At 39.6% G+C, this 18561-nt stretch overlaps 1 protein-coding gene across 1 annotated transcript; it reads left to right on the forward strand.

Annotated features, from left to right (window-relative positions):
- The first annotated feature begins 12983 nt into the window (after positions 1 to 12983).
- On the forward strand, positions 12984 to 13622 carry LOC117338628 (basic salivary proline-rich protein 1-like). Its single transcript, XM_033899984.1, has one exon. It carries the CDS (start codon positions 12984 to 12986, stop codon positions 13620 to 13622), a length of 639 nt encoding a protein of 212 aa, XP_033755875.1.
- Positions 13623 to 18561: the final 4939 nt, after the last annotated feature.

The following is an 18561-nucleotide window of genomic DNA, read 5'->3' on the forward strand; positions in this document are numbered from 1 at the left end:
TAAAGTTTGAAAAGTGGAATTAAACAAAAACTTTATGAACTTATCCAAATACTTAGTACAAGTAGAAAAATTGCAACAAGTATATATTGACACATTGCTTATGTGGCAGGATCGATTTTAATATACTGTTAATTTGTGAACTACATGTTTGTAGTCACTTGTAGAGTTGTTGTTTGTATGTATGTAGTTGAATTGAAGAATGCTGATTGACGCTGTAGAGTCTTCTTCATATTTATTAAGTACACGTTGCATATTTTACATGTCAGGTATTTTTACAATGTACATATGTATGTCCAGTGAGAGAGAGTCGCAAAGTGTGTCCCCGCCCGGCCTACTGGCCGGGAACTGACCCGAGGACCAGTCACCTCCAAAGGCTGTCTCTCTCCTAACTAACTCTTCTTGTCTCACTACTTACTTTTATATTCTAGGGACGATGTGAATTACCTAATCGAAATCAGGTAATACTTAGGTAAATATATAACTCGTGTCCACATAGACAGAGTTCTGATGTTAATGACATTGTATACCCAGGGGCAGTGTCCGTGTCAACAGGTAGTAGCCACGTCTACACATATACTGCCCTTTGGACATACCGTGCCTTCTGAATATAAATTTCCGTATTCTTAATAATTTTGGTAGATTTTAAAATTAATCATTATACTTCAAATTGTATTGTCTCCGTAATTGTTTAGTCATATAGTGATTAGTTCCCGTATATTCTGTACATCGTCTTAACGTATATTCTAGTTATTGTGTCATATAGTCATTGGTCAGTTTAGTCTTTGTCTTACGTCATAGTCCTATGTCTTATTTCATTGGTTATTCGATTTCGCGGTATTTCTTATGTTCCGGTCATTGTATCATTATGTGACTGGTGAGCGAACCGAACATACCGTGTGTGCTGTTGATACAAGCTTAAGAATATCGACGTCATGTAATCGTAAGTCTAGTTTTAACTATTCTCCACATTCCCACTGATTCCATTTATTAATTATGATCAGTATCAAAAGTAAGATTTATATTACTTTGATGTGAAATAGTTTCATGTATTATATTCATGTAAAACTATACGGTTAGCCGGTAATGATTTCAAGTAATACTATTTGAATCTGTTTAAATCCTTTTTCTCGATAATGTACATTATAATACTACATAATGATGTCTTTAATCTAGAAGGTCATTCTCAATACTTTACATGAACATCTAACAACATCCTAAACATTGTCTGTACATTCTATGCACGAATGTTGATTGTGTTTGGCAAAGTTTGCTAAAGAACATGTTTTCCATTTTAGCAATTTGTATTGATAAAGCATTTATTAAATTGCTAAAAGAAATCAAATATTTTAGCAAATTTTACTAAGGTCATTTTTCTGCTACCGCTAACGCAGGTAAGGAATAGGATATACCCTTACCAGGAACCAGATGTTGGAACAGGATCATCAGTCTGAACTATAGTTCCTAGAGAAAAGAAGGACACTTGAATCCAGTAAGATATAGAGATCATAGTAATATAGGAGAAGTCGAGCTTAGTTTTACTAAACCAGACATGTATGATGGTAGGACAAGCTGGACAGAATACCTTACTCATTTCAATCTGTTGTCCGCTATTAACCATTGGTCAACTGAGGTCAAGGTACTGACAGTAGCTTCCTGTATGACAGATACAGCACGCAGCATACTCGGGAGACCCTAAGACAGAACATTTTTCCAACTTTGAGTCACTGGTACCAAACCTTACTGCTAAATGTGAGTCCAAGAACCAGAGTGAGATGTATAGAGCAGTAGTAGAGGCTAGAACGCGTAAACATAAGGAGACATTAGTGTAACTAGCACAGGATGTGAAATGTCTTGTTAGGTTGGGATACCCTACCGCTCCAGATGAGGCGAGAGAAAGTTTCGGATACAAATATTTAAGAAATGCCATGAATGACCAAGACATGGAATGGGCCGTGTGCCAGGGCAATGGAGAAACGGTAGATGAGGCATTGAATCTAGCATTGAAATATGAGGATTTTAAGGCGGGGTGAAATAAAGGGCGTTCTGAGCGCAACAATCTCAGAAAGTGTACATTGGAGGAGAGTGAAGAAATAGTAACTCAAGACCAGGTGAGAGGCTAGAGGAAGGTTGAGGAACAAATAGTTAGAAGGGTGGTGGCTATAGAAAAAAAGTAAAGAGTGAAAACAGTAAGACAAGATATACCTAAGATGAAGGTGCAGTCAGTTGTTTTAAGCGCAAGAAACCAGGACACAAGGCTGCATAGTGTACAGGAGGAATTCTTTGCTATAATTGTCAGAAACCTGGACATTATGCTCGAGAACGTAGGAGAAACAGACACCAGAGAACTAACAATGATTTGGGAACACAAGGTCAAGGTCATAGACTCATTGAAGGTCAGTAGGATGACAGAAACAGAGAGCCTTTCTTTAAACCAATAATGGCAGAGGCAGAGGGTCATGCCCCAACCAGGAGGAAGCAAAGTTGTTGAAGGACCCAACAATGTAATTGAGATAACAGGCAACGGGACAAGCCAAGATGGGTTATTTGTATGGGCAAAAATTACCAGAAATCGGTGGATTGTCTCATTGACACTGGAGCCACAATCTCAGTGTTACACAGAAGGGTGTATAAAAGTTTACCTGAAACAGAAAGGCCAGTATTAGAAAAAGACTGGAAAATTGAAGATGGCAGATGGAGTGTTCGATGGTTATGGCGACTTTCCCACTTAGAGTACAGGGATATGTCTTACCATGCAAGATGATTGTAGCTGACATAAAGGTACCAGTTGTTTGGGTTATGACTTCCTGAAGAAACCGGATAGTGATATAAAGATTGGTATGGGAACCATCACACTTGGAGGACGTGAAGTACTTGGAGAGTCAGAGGTCTAATACATTTTTCGAATTAGGATGGCAGCGAAAGTGGTGGTACCAGGAGCAACTGAGGCCATAGTTCCGGCAGAAATTGTTGGAGATTACCCTGTAAAAAAAGATGCTGTGATAGAAGGTGATAGTAAATCTTTGATAGAGAGAGGAATACTAGTAGGTTGGTGTGTGTTTGACACTACAAGACGAATTATACCAGTTCGGATGATGAACATGACGGATCAACCACAGGTGATACATAAAAGAACCACGACTGCCCAGTGTGAGACAATTCGCCCAGAGCAAGTAAAGAGCTTCAATGACAAGGAATCAAACACCAGAAGAGAAAATAAGACACATTCGACAACCTTGAGTGAAGGATGACCACTTAACCAGTGAACTTCCTTCTCATCTGGAAACAATATTAAATTGTTGTAAGACAACCCTGGTTAAGGAGCAAGTACATGATGTTGCTTGGCTTTTGAAGGTGTTTGCTAGAAATAAAGATGATTTGGGAAAGACTGGTATAGTTGTTTCTGTGTAGACACAATTAGTCGTTTGAGTTGGTTCTCGGTGCAAGAACTACAAAGTGGATACTGGCAAGTGGATGTCGTCCCTCAGGATAGAGAAATGACCGCTTTTGTCACCACCAGTGGCTTATACGAGTTTCAATCCAGGACATTTGGTCTTTGTAATGCGGCAGCTACGTTTGGGCGTCTCATGGAGTGTATACTTCGGAAAGAGTAGTGACATTCATGTCTGATAAATGTGGTAGATCATCTTTGCAGATTCCCTTGAACAACATTTAGAGCGACTTGATGCATCTGGTTCACCCGTTGTCAGTATAATGTGACCGGGTGGGGTGTGCTGCTGGGTGTCTTCGGCACTATGCTCCAGTGAGGTAGCACTATAAATCGGCAAAAGTCCCGGCCTACCACAAGGAGACTTCACACAAACATACCGCAGCCTCGCAAAACACACATACGCACTCACCACACGCATACATGTCGCACGCACGGGAGGCCGTCCTTAAATGACCTTAGCTGTTAATAAGACGTTTATATTGCAGAAGACTGATAATGTACCATTACGGACAGCACAACTATGTGAGCGAGACCAGTGTGAGGAATGTTGGAGGTTTCACTCCGTCGAGAGGTTGAGGAACCACGTCAAGAATGACCATGGCCCCAAAATGTTTTGCACTGAGTGTAACTGTTCAACAAACAGAGAAAGGCGGCATAGGTTGAGGGACCGCATGAGGACGCACTACCGAAGACCTATGGCGAGGGGAGGAGGAAGTAGGCCTGAGGTTAAGGCAAGGGTTGAGTTCCCTCCCCGTGTGAGAGTAGCCACTACACCACCACAGCACAAACTACTGGAGTCGTCACTACCCCTGTCCCCTTTGCTCTCAGAGTGCAATGGATCCCCAAAGATCTCTATAGGTGATGAAGCAGAGTTTCATGATATTGTAGCCGAAGCTATGGGATGGGACCAGGCATGTCTGCCAGTCAGCCCCATTAGCCAGGCAGCTGGATGCCAGCGACACTTGCCAGGAACAGAGAACCCAGAGGACAGCCCCATCTGCGCCAGGTAGTCAGTCCAGCTTGCCGGAGACTGGGAACCTGATTTAAATGCCTGCTACACCTAAACATTGGATTGGTTTGGTTTGGTTAATTTATTTAACGTCCTATTAACAGCTAAGGTCATTTAAGGACGGCCTCCCGTGCGTGCGACATGCATGCGTGTGTTGAGTGCGTATGTATGTTTTGGGAGGCTGCGGTATGTTCGTGTTAAGTCTCCTTGTGATAGGCCGGAACTTTTGCGATTTATAGTGCTACCTCACTGAAACATACTGCCGAAGACACCCAGCAGCACACTCCACCCGGTCACATTATACTGACAACGGGCGAACCAGTCGTCCCTCTCCAAATATGCTGGGCGCTAAGCAGGAGCAGCAACTACCATTTTTTAAGACTCTGGTATGTCTCGACCAGGGGACCGAACCCAAAGCTTTCCTCACAGGGGCGAACGCTCAACAAAAGGCCAAAAGTGAGGCAGTGTCAAGGGAGACGTTAGGAAGAAGAAAGTTGTTAAGAAAGAAGAGAAAAGATAAGATCCCAAGTTTAGTCGCCTTTTACGATCATGCAATTGGGGGCAGCAGGTACAATTCTTACGCCCTACCTGCAGGGAATCCTAAACATGGGAACCATTTGGTTTGGTTTGGTTTATTTTGTTTAACGTCCGATTAACAGCAACAGCCCAACTTACCAGGGACAGAGAACCCAGAGGATAAACCAACGCAGCTGCTTGCCAGAGACCCGTAGCTTGAAGGACACGCCAGCCCTATTTGTGCGAGATAATCGCTTACACAGACACTACGTGCCAATGATATATCTTGTGTCAAAAGGGTGGGGACTGCCACACTCCCAGACGAAACCACCTACAACCTTACGGACTACTGGACCAGGGATCCAGAGTGCAAGGGAACGAAAGAGAGAGCAGTCCAGACTGAGTGAGTATTGAAAGAGTGGTGTGAGTGAAGGAGAGTGTTATGTTGCAGAGAATGTATGGATCATGGTGCATTTATGTAAATACATTATAACTCATTGTTAGTTTTAGCGAGCGAAGGTGAAATATCTCTGGAAAGCGAGTCAATATTGCTAGTGTTGTGTGGCATATCAGACGTGTTAATTTACTTGAAATTAGAACTTATTTAACATTTAACATGAAAGGCTAAATAGTACTATGTAAATTTATTTATAGATGTTTATATTGACCATGATGTATCGATGAGAGTGGTTCATGTCGCATTATATATATGAATATAAATAGATGCATTGTATTAATGAAAATGATATACAATAGGAACAGGTTAGTGGACCTGTGTATATATAGTTAATGTATCTTATTATGTTATTTGTAAGATTCAAGTTCAAGAGATTAAGTCATATGACCCATGTATATAAGCATTAATATATCTTGTTACCAAGATTATTAAGTAAGAGTTGCAATAATTGGACTTATATATTTAAAGTTAAGGTATTTTATTAGTGAGAGATGTACAAGAGATCAGGAGAGTGAACATAATGTGATAGCTGTGTACAATACAAAGAGTAATGTTTTTTTCTTGAGTTACAAGATTTTGTTTTTAAGTGTAATGTCCGGGTCGGACATTTAAGTGTGCTGGGGTATTGTAACGTTATAGGGTAACATATTAACTAATTGTTGTATAGTTTATATACAAATTGTACTGCTCTCATAGTGTTGTAGTTTATCGAGAGCATGCCGATATTTGAGGGCTGTGTAGCGAGTCGTTTTTTAGTTATTTCAGAGTTCACATAATATGTCCATTATTGATTATGTAACTCGCCGTTTGTATAGATCGTATGTGAACTGTAACTATGCGTTTTACCTTTGCCAGGTGTTATGTATCGGCGTAGTAAGTCATATTTGTCAGTTTGTCTCGGTGTTTACTTCAAGACATGTTTTTGCCGTTACTGTGTATTGCGCATGTCTGTTACCGGAAGTATATGTATTCACATTTCGCGGGTGTTAACCAATCAAAGTTGGGTCCCGGTACGTGAATATCTCGGGACCGAGTGCCGTTAGTTTCGGGACTCTGACATTCCATCGTCAGTCACGACCCAGTAGCCGTCCTTAAATGACCTTAGCTGTTAATAGGACGTTAAACAAAATAAACCAAACCAAACCAAACCGGTGTGTGCAGTAGGTTTTTAGGTCTCGAAACCGCTTGCCATGTTCAGGCGCGATTCATTCCTATTTGTCCTAGGGAACCAAACTTAATGTCTTGTAGAAATATGAACTGGTCTATTTATAGCAGGGATTTCCCCGTCTACTACGTCATTGTCAAATGTAGGTAATTGCTTACATTAGTAATAAGGCTACCGCATCAGCTTTACGACTATCGTTTAGTTGGGTTATATAGTCAAGCGGCATCTATAGTCACATGAATTTAATCAGTCTTAGTAGTATGTGCTCATACACACCTAGAATTATGTTAGAGTAGTGAATCGGAGTGAAAATTGAGCAGAAAGCTAGCGATAGACAACTTTGAGTACTTGTGTATCACAGTTACGTTATTGTGTTAATGGTTGATGTACCTGTCATTAGACTTTACCTAAAATGGTTTGGTTTGGTTTATTTTGTTTAACGTCCTATTAACAGCTAAGGTCATTTAAGGACGGCCTCCCGTGCGTGAGACAAGCATTCGTGTAGTGAATGCGCATGTGTGTTTTGGGAGGCTGCGGTATGTTCGTGTTAAGTCTCTTTGTGATAGGCCGGAACTTTACCTAAAATAAATTGTTATTGAACGGTTACTTTGGCGTTTGTTGACTTTCACCGAGGGGGTTATTATGGTGTAAATACATATATGAGCCTTGTTGACCAGAGGCTGCAGAAGCTCTGCTGACCAAGAGCAATATGCTGTAAAGGCTCTAATTACCAAGACATGTACTATTCTATCTGAATATAGAAAAATATATAGACCCGACCACGTTACAAAAGGCCGAGCAATGCCAGAGTCTTTAAAAATGGTAGTTTTCACTCCTGCTTGATGTTAAGCATTTTGGGGAGTAGATCGAATAATGGGGTGTCCGCCAACATACTGCAGCATCCCATACAACAGCGAGACCGTCCTTAAATTACCTTAGCTGTTGATATAACACTAAACAATACATAACCAAACAAAAAGATTATCATGATTTGTAGTCATTACCATTTATATTTTCTGACAATTACATGTCTTAGCTGTTAATAGGACGTTAAACAAAATAAACCAAACCAAACATGTCTATATACCAATCTCTATTGCCAATCCCTAATGAGAAGATTCTCTGTCAATCAAATGAAAATCTAGATAGTCATTTTCACTAAAATCTAACAACATTCGATAAGGGGTCACGTCGGGGAGACCTTTTGGATGAGTCAATCCAATGACTACTTCCAGAATCTTGGAAGTGAATTTTATATGTCCGAATTGCATGACTAGAGTGCATAACTTGCATAATCTGTAAACTTGTTTCAAGTAATTTCGTCCCACAAAGCACATAGCTAAATACATGCTATGACATCGTCAAATCGACAATTCGCCCTGAAAGTGAAATAAACATATCTCAAACGTCATCAGAACGTGACCCCTTATGAGATGTTGTTAGATATTCTAGATGTTCATGTAACAAAGTGAAAATGATCATCTAGATTTTAATTAGATTGATTCTCTGTGAGCCCTCGGCATTTTGTATTTTTGCTGGTATCAATGATAATATGATAACGGTTCATATTTGAAAGTCTGTAAGAGAATGTTCTTCTAAAAATAATAAAACAAAGCTCTTCATGTCCTGGGGTGATGATGAGTCGGTTTCCACGTACTAAAGAACATCGTAATACCTTCAAGATAACAACGACATCCCTCTGTGTAGCCATCGTCATATGATGTTTGCTTTTAAAAGGACGGTTACATTTTTTGTTCTTAGGCTTATGAACTCGGATCTGTAGCGTGTTCTGATGATGCCTTGTTTAAACCTTTATGATATCTGTAGACTGTTCTGAGATTCTGAATCGTTTAAAAGATTCGTTAAATTGATGGGCAAAAACCTGGCTAGCTACATTTCTTTCATATAAAACTAGATTTGTCAAATGTTACTTCACAAGACTACGACTTTAGCTTGATTTATGAAGGAAAGCTTTTATAGACATTCAGCAATCGCATTTTAACTTGGATGGAACTGGGGGGAAAAAAATCAACTAGTACTGAATATGAGGGTTTGGAGGATGCGCCTAGATCGATCAATATGATAAAGAGCATATTCAGAGCAGCAATACTAACAAGAGGCCCAGGGGCCTTAACGGTCATCTGACTCTAAATTAAAACCCTTATATTATTGTAGTATGCATTCTCTGTAGCAAGTATATAGTGGCACTGTTGGCCATGGTGGCCATCTTGGATATCTGACCGACCCAATAAATACTAACACTTGGTCTGGACCATCTAAGGGTCATTTCTGGTAAGTTAGAGCTGAATCCCACCGGTGGAATTTGAGAAGAAGTTTGAAATAGGTGTTGTTCAGGAAAACCATGATTGCGCAATCATGTTACAAAATGGCCACCATTGCTGCCATGCCAAAGTTTTTACGAGGCCGAAAAAATAACAACACTTTGTTGGCACTCATTCCTTAACATCCTCACCAATTTCGAGCTCAATGGCACCAGTGGAACTGGAGAAGAAGTTTAAAATGTGTTTTTTAAGATGGCAGATATGGCGGCCATCTTGCATTTCAGACCAATCTAAAAAATAACAACACTTGATCAGGATCATCTCAAGACCATTTCAGGCAAGTTTCTGCCCAACAGCACTGGTGGAACTTGAGAAGAAGTTTAAAATGTGTTTTTGAAGATGGTGGTTATGGTGGCAATCTTGGATTTTGGACCGACCCAAAAAATAACATCACTTGGTGGGGATCATCTCAGGATCATTTCAGGCAAGTTTCAGCTCAATAGCACTGGTGGAACTTGAGAAGAAGTTTAAAATGTGTTTTTCAAAATGGCGGCCATCTTGGATTTCGGACCGACCCGAAAAATAACAACACTTGGTCACGATCATATCAGGATCATTTCAGGCAAGTTTCAGCTCAATAGCACTGGTGGAACTTGAGAAGAAGTTTAAAATGTGTTTTTCAAGATGGCGGCTATGGTAGCCATCTTGGATTTCGAACCGACCTGAAAAATAACAACACTTGGTCGGGATCATCTCAGGATCATTTCTGGCAAGTTTCAGGCCAACAGCACTGGTGGAACCTGAGAAGAAGTTTAAAATGTGTTTTTCAAGATGGCGGCTATGGCGGCCATCTTGGATTTCGGACCGACCCTAAAAATAACAACACTTGGTCGGGATCATATCAGGATCATTTCAGGCAAGTTTCAGCTCAATAGCACTGGTGGAACCTGAGAAGAAGTTTAAAATGTGTTTTCAAAATGGCAGCTATGGCGGCCATCTTGGATTTCGGACCGACCCGAAAAATAACAACACTTGGGCGGGATCATATCAGGATCATTTCAGGCAAGTTTCAGCTCAATAGCACTGGTGGAACTTGAAAAGAAGTTTAAAATGTGTTTTTCAAGATGGCGGCTATGGCGGCCATCTTGGATTTTGGACCAACACGAAAAATAACAACACTTGGTCGGGATCATATCAGGATCATTTCAGGCAAGTTTCAGCTCAATAGCACTGGTAGAACTTGAGAAGAAGTTTAAAATGTGTTTTTCAAGATGGCGGCTTTGGCGGCCATCTTGGATTTCGGACCGACCCGAAAAATAACAACAGTTGGAGGGGATCATCTCAGGATCATTTCAGGCAAGTTTCAGCTCAATAGCACTGGTGGAACTTGAGAAGAAGTTTAAAATGTGTTTTTCAAGATGGCGGCTATGGCGGCCATCTTGGATTTCGGACCAACCCGAAAAATAACAACACTTAGTCGGGATCATCTCAGGATCATTTCAGGCAAGTTTCAGCTCAATAGCACTGGTGGAACTTGAGAAGAAGTTTAAAATGTGTTTTTCAAGATGGCGGCTATGGCGGCCATCTTGGATTTCGGACCAACCCGAAAAATAACAACACTTGGTCGGGATCATCTCAGGATCATTTCAGGCAAGTTTCAGCTCAATAGCACTGGTGGAACTTGAGAAGAAGTTTAAAATGTGTTTTTCAAGATGGCGGCTATGGCGGCCATCTTGGATTTCGGACCGACCCGAAAAATAACAACACTTGGTCGGGATCATCTCAGGATCATTTCTGGCATGTTTCAGCCCAACAGCACTGGTGGAACTTGAGAAGAAGTTTAAAATGTGTTTTCAAAATGGCGGCTATGGCGGCCATCTTGGATTTCGGACTGACCCGAAAAATAACAACACTTGGTCAGGACCATCTCAGGATCATTTCAGGCAAGTTTCAGCATAATCCCACTGGTGGAACTTGAGAAGAAGATTGAAATGTGAAAAGTTTACGCACGGCGCACGGCGCACAACGCACGGCGCACGGCGCACGACGACGGACGAAGCATGATGACTATAGGTCATCCTGACCCTTCGGGTCAGATGACCTAATTACAGGCGTACCTTTTATATCCCTGAAAAGAATGTCGCCACTTTAGAGCAAAGTTAGAAATATCTGACAGAGTGCAAAAAGTACAGCTGCTTGACAGAATGTGATCTATTGTAGGATGCCGTAAGAAACAATACGCATACAATCTTTTTCTTAATATAAATCCTGTAGTTCGCCTCCCACAGGGAAAGAACTCAATGACTTCTGTTTTGGAAATTGATAAAGAATCACTATCATAGACAATATAGTTGTTCAGGTTCTCTATGCCCAATGCTATAGGAGAGGGGCAATAATGGAATCATGATTAGCAGTATAAATTGTTCGACACTCTTGAGAAAAACAAGCTGTCAAAATAGTTCTTCATACCGATGGGTTTTATTTGAAGCCTATTTTTTTTTCTGAGGGAGTAAGGTTTTAGGTCATCTGACCCAAAGGGTCAGGATGACCTACAGCCATCGTGTTCCTTCCGTCGTCGTGCGCCATGTGTAAAACTTTTTATTTCAAAACGCTACTCCTCCTTAACCCTTAGGTGGATTTCATCGAAATTTGGGTTGAAGCATCATTATATAAACGAGGCTGGTCCGACCCCCTAGGGACAGAGGGGCTGGTCCTAAAAAGGGAAACTTTGTTTAACTATTTTGCTTTAAAATACTACTCCTTAACCCTTTGGTGAATTTCATTCAAATTTGGAATGAAAAATCATTGAAGGAGGGCAATCACATGTTTAGCCAACCATCATCAGATGGTGGTTATTCAAATAGACCTGCGTCCTTGGTCCCTCCCTCCGCAAACAATTATTTTATCGCTATTTCCCAGTAAGTGCTGAAGGTTTGGTTTGGTTTATTTTGTTTAACGTCCTATTAACAGCTAAAGGATCTTTCTCAAATCTCATATGTAGGTTCCCCTTGGACCGTAGTAATGTATTAGGGCTTGGTTTGGTTTCATTTGTTTAACGTCCTATTAACAGCTAAGGTCATTTAAGGACGTCCTCCCTTGCGTCCGACATGCATGCGTGTGGTGAGTGCGTATGTGTGTTTTGGGAAGCTGCGGTGTATTCCTGTTAATCAACTAATGACCAAAAGCGAGGCTTTGTCAAGGGAGACATTAGGAAGAAGAAAGTTGTTGAGAAAGAAGAGAAAAGATCAGATCCCAAATTTAGTCGCCTCTTACGATCATGCAATGAGGGCAGCAGGTACAATTCTTACGCCCTACCTGCAGGGCAGAATGAAAGGCAATATATAGGCAGCTGTCAGTACAATTAAAAAACTCGATAACTTAGAGTCAAACATATTTAACCGTCTCATACAGAGGTTTCCAAACCAATGATGGATTGTTTTCCTGCATTGGCAAATTTGGGTACCTATAAATCTGACAATCTGACACTATTTCACGTTTCACGGACTTCTTGGTTTTAACGAGCCCAGTGCTTTCTTGGTGTCATTACTTGTATATTAGCTTAGTACCTGCTTTTCCGATTTTTAAGAGTCAGCTCAAGTCTTCAAAAGATACTTGATATTTACCAATGAAAGGCAATGAGGGCAGCAGGTACAATTCTTACGCCCTACCTGCAGGACATCGGTCCGAGATGGTCTTGTTATTAGACCAAGTGGCAGAGGATGGACAGTAGCGATATTACATTCCCTGCTATGACAGAAGGAGACCTTATGAACTTGACACTGGGTGTGTACTGTGGTGAAACAGGACTGAGCCAACAGTAATTGTCCTCCTTGCCGGAATGCCGTGGGCATTCGGGAAGTCTCGGGTGTCTTCGAGCTTCCGATGAGAGCGCGCGAGTCAAGCCAGTCTTGAGATCTACGCCGACCTGTCAACAGTGTTCTACTACCCATATTGTGACTGTTTGTATCCATATTATCTTGCTGTTTGTGCTGCGCCCGCGCTGCTTGGTAAGCATGCTATGTGATATGTCAATGACCATTATTGTATATGTATGTTATATGTGGTGACGCTACACGTGGTTTCACTATATTGGCGTCGTCGGCAGGATGTTTGTTGGAATACTGTCACCATATATGCCACAGACAACACCAGGGTACCCCCAGGGTTATCAGCCCATGTTTCCTTATGGGAATTACCACGGCCAGCAGTATGGCTACCCACCGTATCCCTATTACCCCATACCGCCACCACCTGGTTACCCTAACATGCCACATCCTGGTTACCTGCCACATCAGGGTCACATGCCATCCCAAGATCAGACACCTGATCAAGTTCAGATGCCACCTCAAGGTCATGTGCCACCTCAGATGCCAGTCAAAGGTCATGTGCCACCTCAGCGGCCAGCCCAAGGTCAGATGCCACATCAGATGCCAGCCCAAGGTCAGATGCCTCATCAAGGTCACGTGTCACCTATGATGCCACCCCAGGGTCAAGGTCCGCCACAGATGCCACCTCAAGGCCAAATAGTGCCACCTCAAGGCCAGCCTCCACTGCAACTTAGGCAACGACAACCACCGGCAGGCAACGACCGACGAAATGACACCCCACCCAAGGGGTTGAAGTTTGATGGGAAGGACAACTGGGTGGGCTTCAAGCACAAATTCATGAGGTATGCTGAAGTAAAAAAACTGGACTGTCAACGAAATGAGGGACAATCTCTGCTGGAGTTTGGAAGGAAAGGCTAATGACTACTACGCCAACAAAGTCCAGAGGCATGATGGGATAGGCTTCCACGATTTGCTTCAAAAGCTGGAAAAGCGTTTTGGTGGTATGCTGTTACCAGACACAGCACAAGACCAACTAGCCACTTCCAGTCAGAAAGTCGGGGAGACTATTGAGGATTGGGCAGACAGGGTGATGCAGTTGGCAATACGAGCGTACCCTGATCTTCCCGAGGAGTTTATGCAGCGACAGGCTATGAAAAGGATCTGCCACGGCTGCATTGATAAAGAGGCTGGACAATACGCTGCAAACTTGAGTTGTGATTCGGTCGAGTTGGTGTTGGACAAAATAAAAAGTTTTAAGTTCAATCATCAAACGTTCTTTGACAAATCAAGTGTCAAACGCGAAGTTCGCGAAGTTTTGGTGTCCCGTGACACTGACTCGAGCAGTGATAGCAGTGATGGTGAACCAGAGTTGGTACCCAAAGCGCGCCAGAGTCGACGTCAGTTGGGTAAGCCAAAGAGAGACTTGAATGCCGACAAACGGATAGACAGCCTGGACGAACGGATGGAAAGTGTCCAAGCTGGTATTCGCTCATTACTGCGCCACCTGGAGTCTAAAAAATCCGAGCCCAGGTCTGCTGGTCAACCAAGGTCACGGTCACCTTCGCCATTTCCGAACAACGGCCGATGCTTTTATTGCGACGGTGCCGGGCACATGGTCCGGGATTGTCCAAAAAAGAAAAGCGACAATAGGGCTGCAGACTCTAGTGCGAAACATGTGTCCTTCTCCCAAGGTTTAAACGGGGAGGGATCAGCCTAGAAGGCCAAGGTCTGATCCAAGTTGAAGATGTCCTACAAAAAACGCCGAGACCTCTAGTCATACGACAGTTCAAGTCTCCATCTATGATCGTTATACCGGTATTAGTCCATGGTAAGAAAATTAATGCTATATTTGATACTGCGTCGGAGGTTACATTGATTTCCGACAAGGTTTATCAAGATAAGGTTTACAAGACCCACCTGTTTGTTAATTTTTTTGCATCATTTTGAATGTACCCAATATCTGAAGTATTTTAATCAAGATATTCAACGTAAGAACTGTTTATTTAGATCAGTTAATTTGCAAATAGATAGAAAATTCATATGCGTGTGGTAAGGGTAAAAAACGTGTTTTATTTGAGTTTCTATAGTTTTTCTGAATGTGCATTTTGTGTTCTTTTAGTGTGTGCAAACAGATTTTAAAACGGAGAGAAAAAGAAATTCGTCGAACATTTCTCCAAAGAATTCGTTACAAAATTGCAACTATCGGGGTTAGGTCCAAATGTTTGTTTTTCGATATTTTCTTTTTGTAAATATACTCATTTTAACAAAACAAAAGTATTCCGTGCGTAAAGTAAGAAAACATTCACAGTTAACACCTAACCCCGATGTTTTTTTTCGAATTCGTTACATAATTTCATTGGCTTATAAGTTTGTCCGTTTTCAAGTAATCGAAAAGCTTTTTGCATATTTTTCATCCTTTTTATTGGCTTTAGGTATTCCACACTTGTTTTCATTAAAATCTCGTCGCATTTGTTTTTTTAGAAAAATGCCGCCCGTTACAGACCACCCATTCAAATTCGTTACATAATTGCAAGTCGTGGCGGTTAGATTGAAATAGGTTAAATATTGCAAAGAAAATAACATGAAACATTTAATAAAACTTATCTTTCGTGTTTTAAAATAAAAAGAAACAGTTATCGATGTTAAAAAATCTAACCCTGACCATGTGCAATTATGTAACGAATTCGAATTCGTTTTCTTTTAGAGATATTTCCCTTTCAACTTAAAATATCTAAATAACATATGATACAAATGTATATTATGATATCATATAACAACACTACACTGTCTCAGCTTTCCAAAGCACATTTTATTTTTCCAATAGCTCAACGGGAACCCATTTTAATCTCCAAATGAATGTGTGCATATCACTTTTTTGCATGTAGGTATTCCCTTTAGGAGTCTCCTTTTTGCAGGTAGGTATACCCTTCAGAAGTAAAGGGTATTCATTAGTATCAAGATGGCCCATCCAGTAGCAATAGTAATGTATGATTCCAATCTGGATTTCACCAATGCTAAACATTTCTGCTCTGAAAATGAATTCCACTACCTGGAGGATATTATTATTGGGTTTGGAACCCTTCTGATGTACCTTCAGGTCGAAGTCCAGCAGCTGATGATGTACAATCTTCAGAATGGTCTTATGTACACCATCTACTCGGCACGCGTTCCGCCTAAAATGCAGAATGGTTACTAACTTTCATTTCTGCCTGTAAAACAGTCTTCTCCAGTACGTGCGGAATGGTTAATAACGTTCATTTTTTATTGTAAAACAGTCTTTAAATAAAAGCACTGTTAGAAAGAAAACTCTTTTTATTTATAATTCTGAATGATTGTTTTGACCTAACCTCCAAAGGAGAAATAACTTAAATACTGCAAGGAAAACAACGTGAAATATTGGATAAAGCTTAATTTGTTTCTATTTAAGGGCAAATACACAGTATTGCACATTATCAGGGCTAGGCTTTTATTTAATGTTTTATGTTGTTTTCTTTGCAATACAACAATGCACAAACGTGCAACATAATCATTTAATCTAAATGGCATCGAAAAATAGGGTAAAACTTCTATAGGAAAGTGGAAAGGACGCGAAAATGTTCGAAATTACTTATTGATGATGTGTTGAGAAGAAATTTGCGTGATATTGGTTCTCAAATTTGTACATCTGCTTTTAGGGAAAAGTAAGACAAAAATTCAATTCGTTACATAATTGCATTTCACGGCGGTTAGGTAAAATAATGGATAAATATACATTAAATCATTATAATATTCAAGATTATATTAAATCATTGTTTTATTTCACATATACGAAAGTTTGAATTCGTTACATAATTGCATTTGACCGCGGTTTAGAGTGAAATAGTCTGAATATCGCAATGAAAACAAAATCAAACATTAAATAAACGTTATCTGTCGTGTTTAAACATAAAAATAAACATTTATTAACGTTGAAAAATCTAACCCTGACCGTGTGCAATTATGTAACGAATTGAATTCGTTACATAATTGCAACACATCAGGGTTAGATTAAATATAGTGAAATAAATGTTTATCAGCAGGAAAACGTCTCTTTAAATGCTTTTATTGTATTCTATTGGTACAAGAATGTAACATATCAACTATAATAACCTAACCGCAGTGCCATGCAATTATGTAATGAATTCGAATTCGTTACATCATTGCATTCCACCGCGGTTAGACTCAAAACGTCTTAATATTGCAAAGAAAACGACAGCAAACATTAAATAAAAGTCATCTATCGTGTTTTAAAGAAAATAAACACAGGTATTAATGTTAAAATATCTAACCCTGAGCATGTGCAATTATGAAACGAATTCGAATTCGTTACATAATTGCACGTAGTCAGGGTTAGATTTTTTAACAGTAATAACAGTTTATTTTTATGTTAAATCACGACAGATAACTTTTATTTAATGTTTTATATTGTTTTCTCTGCAATATTAAGACGATTTCACTCTAACCGCGGCAGTTAGAGTGAAATGAGTGATTTTTAGGTGATATCTGCATGTTCTTCTCGTGTATTTTAGTCATTTTTGGTAACAAACTGTTCTCTATTAGATACCGAAACACTGTTTCATCACATTTCACAGTTGTAATTCGTTGTTTTTTAGGGTATATATCTGAGTTTTACGTCACTTTTCCATCATAATTTATGGTGTTTTGCGTGCTAAATTACTGTTATTGACCTGCAAGGCAACAGTTTATTTAGCACTGACTATTCAGTGGCATTCGAAGAGAGAATAACCGAACTTACTGGAATAAAAAACCGAATTCGTTACATAATTGCACATGGTCAGGGATTTGATAAAAAGAGCATTTTCATGATTAATATTACCTTTCCTGTTAAATACAATACGTTTTATTTATTTCTAAATTATCTTTGTACTACCAAAGGCTTAAAAACCACGCAACGTGTAATAACACATACAATAATCTCGGAAAATGAACGAAAACCTACATTAAGCATCATTTTTCGAGCTATTAGCAAATGGAATGATAAAAACAATTGTCAGTTCAATATCAAGATTAAAACACATCAGATGTTGTATCAAAACAAAATAATGCCAAACCTATAACAAAAAATGAAATTTTACAATAAAAAAAATATTGTCAAATTTTATCGTATTTTTTAACATTTATTTTTCAAATGTAAGAGTTACCTCCCCTTATCACACAAAACCTGTTTTAATTAGATTTCAGTTAAGAATAAACTGTTTGATCTACATGAAAATTATTTCATTCATTTGTAAATTATCTTTGCACCAGAAGAAACTTAAAATCAACTCAAGAAGTAATAAAACATTAAATGAATAATGAGAATAAAACAAATAAAAAAGTAAAACCCTTACTCGGAGCATATGCAATTATTTAACGAATTCAATTCGTTACATAATTGCATATGTTCAGGGTTAGATTTTTTAACATTAGTAACTGTTTATTTGTATGTTAAAACACGACAGATAACTTTTATTTAATGTTTTATTTTGTTTTCTCTGCAATATTAAGACGATTTCACTCTAACCGCGGTCAGGTGCAATTATGTAACGAATTCAAAACTTTCGTTACATAATTGCAAGTCAATAGGGTTAGGCTAACATTTTGTGTTATAGACACGTGTATGTGGAATAAAGCAATGATCTAATTTAAACTTTAATATTATAGCGATTTAATATGTATTTTCCCAGTATTTTACCTAACCGCCATGATATGCAATTATGTAACGAATTGAATTTTTGTCTTATTTTTTGGAACACGGCAGTTAGAGTGAAACGAGTGATTTTTAGGTGATGTCTGCATGTTATTCTCATGCAATTATGTAACGATGTCATTGAGGAAT

Source organism: Pecten maximus, chromosome 11 (genome assembly GCF_902652985.1).
Source record: "Pecten maximus chromosome 11, xPecMax1.1, whole genome shotgun sequence".
NCBI classification, from domain to species: domain Eukaryota; kingdom Metazoa; phylum Mollusca; class Bivalvia; order Pectinida; family Pectinidae; genus Pecten; species Pecten maximus.

What these genes read in the sequence shown, in the direction of transcription:
- LOC117338628 (XM_033899984.1), top strand. Translation starts at nt 12,984, where the DNA reads ATGTTTGTTGGAATACTGTCACCATATATGCCACAGACAACACCAGGG.